The following is a 10,244-nucleotide window of genomic DNA, read 5'->3' as shown; positions in this document are numbered from 1 at the left end:
AATTTGTTTACATCTTGTCGGTTGGTTGGTTTGTGGGGGTTGAAGCGACCAGACTACAAATGCCATCGGTCTCTTACATATTGTCCACTTAAGACGTGGATGTCACAGTCCGTTGACACCAGTGTGTAGGATAGAAAGGAAACGTTCTCCGCTGACTACTGGTGTCGGTCACATGTTAGCTCTTCCGGAGTGAGTGGCTCGGCGGCGGTTGCGTCGGCGTCGGCAGCGGGAGGCGGCGCGCCGCTGTGGTGGGGGCGGCGTCGCGGCGGTGGGGGGCACCAGCGGCGGCGGAGGGGGCGGCGTCGCAGCGGTGGGGGGCGGCGGCGGCGGCGGAGGGGGTGGCGTCGCGGCGGTGGGGGGCGCCGGCGGGCGGGCACGTGCGCAGCCAGAAGGCAGGCGGCGGCGCAGGCGGCCACACACCGCCACCATGGTGCAGCGCCCGGAGAATGTACGTCATCTTCCCGGCTGAAGAAGTCGTGGATCTCACGCTCGGCATCGTCACCGAACCGCGCCACCACGGGCTGCTCTGCCCGCACCACCGAAACCTTCTCACAGGTAAACCATTTCGTCTACACTTTTCTTTTCTCTTAGCATTTATCTTCACCTTTTCCCATTTTTGCAATTTTTTGCTTCACCAAACTTAGTGTTACACTACTGAAACTTGCGGGTTGGCACAAGTAACATTTTCTCGCTCTGAGAGCTCCACTGTCAATACAGTGCGGACTAAACCGTAGTAATTCCAGCGGAGGTACTGAATTGTCGTACCTTATTTCATTCTGATAATTTACAAATGAACTTTCACCTGTCTCGTAGAAGAGGAACACTATTTAGCTTCAATTTTGAGAGTCAGACACTGTACGTAAAAATGTGACAGCAAAAATTTTATTGTTATTGCGTTAACGGCCACGGGGAATGTAGAGCAATACGTAAACTCGCGTGGAATAAACCGCGTATATATGTCGTTTACATTTGTTCCATCCATACAATAATATTGGTACGTGGGAGTAATCACTGAATTTCTGTAAAGTAATGAGGTAGAGAATGTGGCGCTGGGGCGCTATCGCGGTCAGTTGCTCCACAAGTGCGACGCTTGCTTCTTGGCGCCGGTGAGCTGCTAGTTGGCACGTGTGACCCGCCACTGTTGTACGGCGCCCAAGTATTGCTGACGCTCGCGGGCGAAAAAGAGGGAAAAAAATTACCTGGCCCTGGTATATATTCTCCGGCTCCGCGTTTCGAAGGAAACAATAGGGAACCGCAGGTACGCAGATTGCAATGCAGTTTAAACAATGGAGTTTTTGATAGTGTTGTGTGTGTGTATGTGTGTGTGTGTGTGTGTGTGTGTAAGCTGATTATTTGCGTGGCCCTGTGGGAGCTGGGGTACTATTTATAACTTCCTCTTCACTTGCGAGCCACACTGAAAACTAACTACCTTTTGTTAATACTGATGCATGCGAGTGCAATCGTGGCTACCGAGTAGGAACGAAATTATAAAACAACGAGCGAATCTTGCAGTGAGACGGAAGCGTGACTGATGGAAGACGTTCGTCTGTAGCGCGTAACGACGTCTACCGCAAAGTAGGCGACAGTAAATACGCTATAGCGGTTTCCAAATACTATAAGTGTGTTATATTCATGAAGTACGACCTTCTATCAGCTTCTTTTATTACTTTCAAGCAATATCTCTCGTGTAACATTGGCAGCTTAATTGAAAGCTAAATTTTCTCGAGGACTAATATGAGGTGCTCACAACGAAACATTAATCTACTGTTTTGAGTTACCTAAAACTTTCAGTGTGTCGGACGCACTGCTAGAATCTATTCAGTGAATGATATATGTGTTAGGACTGCTCTTCCTCCTGTGTTTCTTTATCGAACATAAACAATAGGTTTTATACTTTCTGTTAGGATTGAAAATTTCCATTTTCCAGCTATACGTTCATTTTTCTGTACTGCTAAGAACAGGAAAACTGGTCATTGAGAAAATGTTATCTTTCTTCGATTGAATGATGTGGAATGCAGATAGATGAAAGGGACATGTCAATTGTTTCATACTTCCTTGCTGGCAAAATATGATGGTGCGGCTATGAAATAGTGAAATACGGTATCACCATAAATAAATAAACTAGGACGATTATTCCCTTTTCTGTAGTTCTCACTGCCTAGTGTACACGTACGGTTTTTGAGTTTGCGCCTTTTCATGCAGACTTGTTCCTCACCGTGTCTTTAGGAGGAGTAGGAAACAGACACAATGAAGAAAAAGAAACATATATCTTTCTTGAGTCTGTAACATTATCGAAATAAATTGAGAAAATCTATCAAGCACGTACAGTACATTAAATGAAATTCAATTTTCTGTTGATGTGTGTATGTAGTAGATGATAAAGCTATTGCTTCAAAGCTGACAGTTATAAACTTGTCGAGAAGGAAGTGTACTACAGATTAATCAAACATTAATGACACATAATAACTGTCCCAGACAATTAATGAAACGCGTAGAATATAGTGTTTACTATGCATGTATCTTAAAATTGTCGTTAGCTTCTATCAGACACTTTTTCTTCGCTTAAATACTCTAGAAATCGTGGTCTACAATGTCCATCCGTGTCTCCATCAGTTCCATATTATAAGAACGGGTTCATTGAGAGATGCTATGCAGTTTGAATCGCTGGACTCGAATGGGTGTTCAAGTTATCGTCTAGTTTGTGCTAATTGGAGGCGAAATTTTCTCTTGCACCAGTTAAAACTTTACTACAGTTAATAAATAAACCACAAAACTATGCAGCCCATTGCAGAAGTGTGAATTTCCTCCCTATTCTTCCCCAGCTGAGGTTCTACTCCATCTTTAACGACCTCGTCAGGGAGTACGCTTTGCATACCACCTTTATTCCGAAGAACAGTTCTGTCATTCAGATCTGTTTAAACGAAGTGGCGCAGTAGTTAGGGCAGTGGACTTGCTTTCGGCCATTCATATTTTGGTTTCCCGTGGCGAATTTCATGAAGTTTCTTTGAAAAGGGATGCGGTCGTTTTCTTGCCCAGTGTGAGTTTGTGCTCAGTCTCTAATGACTTCGTTGTCGGTTTGATGGTATCTTTCAATGTAAACAATTTTATTAAACTATCTGTAGACCTCTTAGAAATCATTTTCACCAGCTACAGAAAAGTGAAAGGTAAAGAAAAGAATACGTGATACAAATTCAGGATTTTTCACCGCATCAGTGAAAGAATTTTGCAACTGTTATCAAGAATTCCCATTAAAATTAGTTTCCGAACGCTGCTAAACATAAAAAAAACAATAAAGGATTTCCAGATGTTCAAACTCCACACAGTTGTCACTTTCTACTCATGCCACTACCGTTCAAAGGGCACTTTCTACATGAAATTTGACGGTTAAATAATTTTGCAATTTCAAATCAAAAACTTAATTTTCTGTTACATCACTGAGGAACTGTCAACAGCAGAATCATTAAACGGTATGATTTCTATATGCTTTCTCTGTGTCTTATACCCTTCACAATTCTGGAAAGCATTTCAGGACAATAACTTTTCAGTCTGAAGCTGCGAAGAACTATTTTTTAATGATTTTGTAATGCCTTCAGCTGTCATTCTCTTTATTTCATGTTCGATTGTATAATTTCGGCCTAAGAGTATTTTCAAGTATTTTATGGACGATTCTTTACTGGTGTATTATACCATGTGCGTCCTTGCTCCTATGACAGCATATAACTGTCATAAAATAAATTACAAAATAGCGAAAAACTTTTTCTAATTTATTTTATGACATTTACATGCAGTCATCACAGCAAGGACGTACACTGTATAATATACCACAAAAGAATCTTCTATAAAACACTTGAAAATGGCCTAAGGACGAAATTGTACAATCGTACATGGAATAAAGAGAATAGCAGCTGAAGGCATCACGAAACCATTCAAAATATTTCAGGACAAGTTTGATATATTGATCCAATTTTGTCTGCGTCTTTTAATGGATATAAAAAAAAGTGCGTTTACCCTTCCATAAGGGGTAAATGTTCTGATTCATTTCAGTATATACCACACGAAATAACAATGGAAATGTGCCTCTATTCTTCGTTTGCACATCAAGGAATACAGACAGGTGAAAAGGACATGATAGTTATCTAGTTTCTATGGTAGTTGATTTTAGCGTATAGTAAAGGACATATAGCACTAAAAACAGGTCTGCAGTAATTATAGCGGCTACAGAGGATAATGACACAGCCAATCGCATGAACTATTTGGTAATTACGTTGTCTTCCTTCTATCCATTTCACTCAGCGAATATCGGAACAGAACTCTTCGGCAGGAAGAATAAGGCAAGGATACTTTTCCTTTGACAACTATAGTACAAAATAAAATGGAAGACTCTCTGAAGCTCATTTCGTTTCTGATTTTACTTAAATGTGTGTGATGCATAAAAATAGAACCAAAGCAATCAAAATATTTTAAAAACTTATATCGATCAAGGTTTAACTTAAACTGACGTACATTACTTATATTATTAATCTGTTCTTTCACATTGTTGCTCAGGATTCGTTAAAATCATTATTTTGCGTTTCGCGCCTATAAGTAGATTTAAATAGATGTCGTTAATTCTAAATTTTGCAATGAAGGCCAAGTCGCCATCCAAGGCAAAAGGCGCTTCACACATCACGTACGTGGGTTCCAGCATTGATGTTGGAGGCGTCATTGTCTTCCCTGACAATATACAAAATGAAGGCGAGAGTGCGCAGGAGCTGAACGGCGAACTATGGCCTTACAGGGACAGCCAGAGGTATTTTGACAGCTTAAATGATACTTGTGTAACATCATAATCGAGGGGGAAACCAGAAATAGAGAATGTGGAGCCGGCAGCGGTGAACGTGACAATAAATACACTAGTAAACGAATGATTAGCAACAGAAACCAGAAACGAATGAATTCTCTACTTCTGTGTCTATAGTACGTGACGATTTGAAAGTGGACGTTCACGTTAACAATCCTCTAAGAGGCAATAGTGTTCCGATCGAGTTCCCAATTACGCCTCAAAGACGTAAACAAAACATTAATATACGTCAAGGTCAAGTATATTCATTCTCGTATAACGGTTGCAGAGAGCACTGTAAAGAAAGATTGAGGTTTAACGTTCAGTCGACGATGAGGTCATTAGAGATGGAACACAAGGTCTGACTAGGGTAGGAAGGGAAAAATATTGAGCCGTGTCTCCAGATGGGGTTTGAACCACCTTCCTCCCGAACGCGAGCCGAACGTATTGCTACTCCGTTCGGTGAGAGGCGTGTAGGTTGATCATTCCTTTCAAAAAGAGAAATAAAGGAAATTATATGTATGCACTGAAGTTGGAGACGTGAAACGTTTAAGGTCCCGTCAAGATCGGGATCATTTGAATTAGTCAAAGACGTGGAAGGAAATGAACCTGTGATTGCATAAGGACACATCCCAGATTCCACCCGAAGATATTTAGAGAATGCACGGAGAACCAAAAGCAGTAAGGCTGGACTAGGATATGAAGGACGGCCTCCCCGTATACGAGACCATTAACTTAACCACTGCACCCTCTTAACCGCGTCAGTTTTAGAAAGAACATTGCGAACTGACTGCCTGAGAATAGCATAGAACTGATCATAGACTTTTATAGAAATAAAAAAAAATGCATGGAAGGTTAGGTTGTAACATGTTATCTGTACCGAGTTCATTAAGCTCGTAATAACAAAAAAAAAGTTGAACTGAAAGCTACCTAGGAAATTAATAAGGGTCTCATGTGTGAATAATGTTTATGTGTACTATTACTTATCGCAGCTCCTTTATATGTTCCTCTCTGTGTGTCTCTCTCTCTCGCTCTTTCTCTCTCTCTTTTTAAGAAATAACTTCATTAACAGTGAAGTAGAAGGCTCTTGAATAATCTAGTCGTTAACCTCTTTTATAGCAGAACAACTATTTATAAATGCATTGTTTAGTTCCTTTAACCGAACAACTGAAATCTACACGCTACCTTTATGGGACAGAAGTCTTATTGCTTCATGAATAATTGCCGTCATTTGGTATACAGATCTCTCGTTACTGGATTGACAGGGTACTGATAGTCCACGAGGAATCACTGCCATGGCCCTCGTGAATATTAACTATTTTATTCTTCACTACACCATTGAACAGTAAAGTGAATGTTCTCGTTCCCTTTGATGCATAACGCGGAAACTTGGCTTCTAGCACGTAGAGTAAGTTCAATGATTTCATGCAGCTATTGTGCAGTACGCAACATAACATTCGCATTTCTAGCCATGATCAAACGATAATAGGCAAGGCTTCAGATACTCAAGTTCTTCTTAACGTATTTCACGCATACTTTTTCAGTCGCGAAGACCTAGTTATTTTCATGTTTCTGTGTGGACAACTGTCGACTAAATTTCTTGCTGGCTCGATTAGTTCACACATTATTATTACATAATTATCTATTTTCTACCGGTCTATACACTTTCTATTTGCTAACAGCTACTGCTTGAGTGGCCTGAGTCATTTTAGTTACTTTTAATTTTAGTATTACTTTGTTATTGATTTGATATGCAATTTTTAAACATCTGGTTTCAGTGCTTTTCAGCTAATATTAAACATCGGATCAAGTAAATAATGACTGGTACTTATCGCAACTTCTCATTACACTGCTATCACAATCGTGAAGGGCGTTAAAACGATACAACCGTGAGAATATAGTGATAAACTGCTGTCGTTGCAGTAGAAACATTTAACCCACTGAGTCAGCTGTGACCGTCTGCGCATCGTTATCCTAGATGAGATGGGAGCGCTGTGGTAGTCAGAAGTCAGAAGTCGAAACGAATCGGACAAGTAAATACGACAAAGCTTGCGTGTCCTTCTGGGCTGTTTGAGGCAAACAGTGAAGCAGTTTGGGAGCCGACTGTGCTTCATCTATTCAGTATACGAATTTGAATATAATGGACTTTATTTCGTTCAAATACAAAATAAATCTTTCACTGTGTAGCAATGTGCGGTAAAATGAAGCTCGTTTGATGATGAATATTGTGTGCTTGGTTCAGGACTCGGTCTGTGATATTTGCCTTTCGCAAGAAACATTGTGTCAGCTGAGCCACGTGAACAGTGAAACTGATCGCTTAATTTACAATTAAAGACACTGGATTCGTATTAGTGAAGAACGCGGTTCAATTTTTCGCGCGACCCTCCTGTTTCAGTGTTTTAGGGCTGTCCTCAAATCGTTATGCTCCGACAAAAAACAGGGTTCTCTCTAAATTCACTTCGGTCTCAGACATTAAATTCTCATCTTCCATCCTTACATTCCGGAATATCAGTTCTACGAAACGTTGTCTAGAAATGAGCTTCATTCACTTTCCCACTAAATTTACTAGTGTTACTCTAATGGAATCATGGAATGTTTCTACTGAAACATATATTAGAAGCTTCAATGTGTGATGTACGAACGTTTGGAGTTATTACGAGCAACCGTACTTCCACTGTTACAACGATAAAGGTGTTACCTTGTCCATTGAACTGTTCATAGTTTTCCATGTTTGCGTGCGAATCTCCGTAAGCTAAACACAAAAAAGTTGTAGGTTCGTGTTATGACCCGGTGCGCTTTAATAACATCCAGGTGATGGAACTACAGGAAATGCTTGAAATTCATACAACACATTAAGAAAGATGGCATCCCCTTTCTGGGATACTAGTCCGATGAATGACGCAGGAGGGTCCAAGTGATATTTGTGAAGCAGGAGCTGCCTCACTACAGACAACACCGGGAAAATCTAGCATAGTCTTCCGGGAATCCAAATCGGGATGTAGAGATAAACACCTGCCACATATGACTGAATATGCCATATAAATTAACCGTCTCACTAATTTGGGTTGTTAGTTGTTGAGAAACTTGCTGCCATTAAAATTGTATGCCGATACATCACACGAAACCGTACCCTGGAAATAACCCTCAGGCTTCGAGTATGACATTTTCCTAATCTTTTTTCTAGAGTGCTAGTCTAGAAAATAACAGAGGAGAGCTGTGTGATGCTTGTGAAGCACGTTCAAAAATGGTTCAAATGGCTCTGAGCACTATGGGACTTAACATCTGTGGTCATCAGTCCCCTAGAACTTAGAACTACTTAAACCTAACTAACCTAAGGATATGACACACATCCTTGCCCGAGGCAGGATTCGAACCTGCGACCGTAGCTGTCACGCAGTTCCAGACTGAAGCGCCTAGAACCGCTCGGCCACACCGGCCGGCTGTGAAGCAGGGGAGCGCCATATATAGACATTCTAAGACAAGAAAGGTCAAGGATGGTCTGACATAATCGAACTCGGAATGATCTGCGGAGAATCTAAAGGAGGACATCTGGACGTAAATTTGAATTCTGCTATTTCAGAACACGAGTTGATTGTTTTAACCACTGCACCGTCTCATTGATTTTAGGATAGCGTCTGTTTAGCTGTTTTTCTACCTAAATATGCCGAAGATAAATGTTAAATCAGATCGAAAACCATATGTCCCCCTCGTGCGCAGCGGTCGTCGAATATATGTTATGGAGAAAAGAACAGTAATCGATTGCTGCTGTTTTCTAAATGTTAAATTCTATCAGCTTTTTTCTTCCATACGCAAACGTGCATAATTGACTGTCGTGTTAACGGACTCCAGAATCGAGAAGAAACTTGAGCTTCATCAGATTTGCCGCGAACGTATTGTACCCGACTCCAGCCTGACAACGGTGTAACATAATAGGCATGAAACCAAATGACGGACGCTTGTTATAATGTGTAGAGGCAATTATAGGAACAATTTGATGGAATCTGAAGCATCAGAAGCGTAGGCGAGCCAGTAAAACGGACACTGTAAGCGCGTGTAATTTGACAGCTGGAGCGCTGCATGCAACTCCATCCCACAGATTGATATCCGGCACCAGTACAGCACAACGCACTGGCATTTGCTTGCCTGCATTCAGCATTCTGGCGGTTACATCGGTTATCAACGTACCAGCATTTCGCATTTGCAATGGCTTTTCTCGCGCTTGTACTAACCTGTGGTCTTGCGACGTCAATCACTTAAATATGTTATGTAGACAAATGCATCCCCGAAATTTCATTACTCTACGTTAATTATTTTTTGGAGTTGGGATTTTTTTCCGTCAGTGTATGTACTGTAGATTCTTTGAACAAAAAACGGTGACCAGCGGTTAGAAGAAAAAATAAGTCACACTCATCTACAACGAGGGTAGTAAAACTGATCCACCCCCCTTTCTAACAGCCGTGTACCGCAAGTCTCTAGAGGAACGGAAGGTTCCAAATGATTGGAAAAGAGCACAGGTAGTCCCAGTCTCCAAGAAGGGTCGTCGAGCAGATGCGCAAAACTATAGACCTATATCTCTGACGTCGATCTGTTGTAGAATTTTAGAACATGTTTTTTGCTCGCGTATCATGTCGTTTTTGGAAACCCAGAATCTACTCTGTAGGAATCAAGATGGATTCCGGAAACTGCGATCGTGTGAGACCCAACTCGCTTTATTTGTTCATGAGACCCAGAAAATATTACATACAGGCTCCCAGGTAGATGACATTTTCCTTGACTTCCGGAAGGCGTTCGATACAGTTCCGCACTGTCGCCTGATAAACAAAGTAAGAGCCCACGGAATATCAGACCAGCTGTGTGCCTGGATTGAAGAGTTTTTAGCAAACAGAACACAGCATGTTGTTCTCAATGGAGAGACGTCTACAGACGTTAAAGTAACCTCTGGTGTGCCACAGGGGAGTGTTATGGGACCATTGCTTTTCACAATATATATAAATGACCTAGTAGATAGTGTCGGAAGTTCCATGCGGCTTTTCGCGGATGATGCTGTAGTATACAGAGAAGTTGCAGCATTAGAAAATTGTAGCGAAATGCAGGAAGATCTGCAGCAGATAGGCACTTGGTGCAGGGAGTGGCAACTGACCCTTAACATAGACAAATGTAATGTATTGCGAATACGTAGAAAGAATGATCCTTTATTGTATGATTATATGATAGCGGAACAAACACTGGTAGCAGTTACTTCTGTAAAATATCTGAGAGTATGTGTGCGGAACGATTTGAAGTGGAATGATCATATAAAATTAATTGTTGGTAAGGCGGGTACCAGGTTGAGATTCATTGGGAGAGTCCTTAGAAAATGTGGTCCATCAACGCACAAAAAACATTCGTTCGACCTATACTTGAGTATTGCTCATCAGTGTGGGAT

The 10,244-nt window shown here is 41.3% G+C and overlaps 1 protein-coding gene across 1 annotated transcript in view; it reads left to right on the top strand.

Moving 5' to 3' along the window:
* The first annotated feature begins 393 nt into the window (after positions 1 to 393).
* LOC126470682 (uncharacterized) overlaps positions 394 to 10,244 on the top strand; it is a 191,578-nt gene continuing 181,727 nt past the window's right edge. The window contains exon 1 of the mRNA XM_050098682.1: positions 394 to 555. Within this exon, the coding sequence (XP_049954639.1) occupies positions 447 to 555 (109 nt within the window). The 5' untranslated portion in view covers positions 394 to 446. The remainder of the gene's footprint in view (positions 556 to 10,244) is intronic.

Source organism: Schistocerca serialis, chromosome 3 (assembly GCF_023864345.2).
Source record: "Schistocerca serialis cubense isolate TAMUIC-IGC-003099 chromosome 3, iqSchSeri2.2, whole genome shotgun sequence".
Classification (NCBI taxonomy): domain Eukaryota; kingdom Metazoa; phylum Arthropoda; class Insecta; order Orthoptera; family Acrididae; genus Schistocerca; species Schistocerca serialis.
Note: the sequence above shows the minus strand (reverse complement) of the source record. Positions and strands in the feature narration are given on the sequence as shown.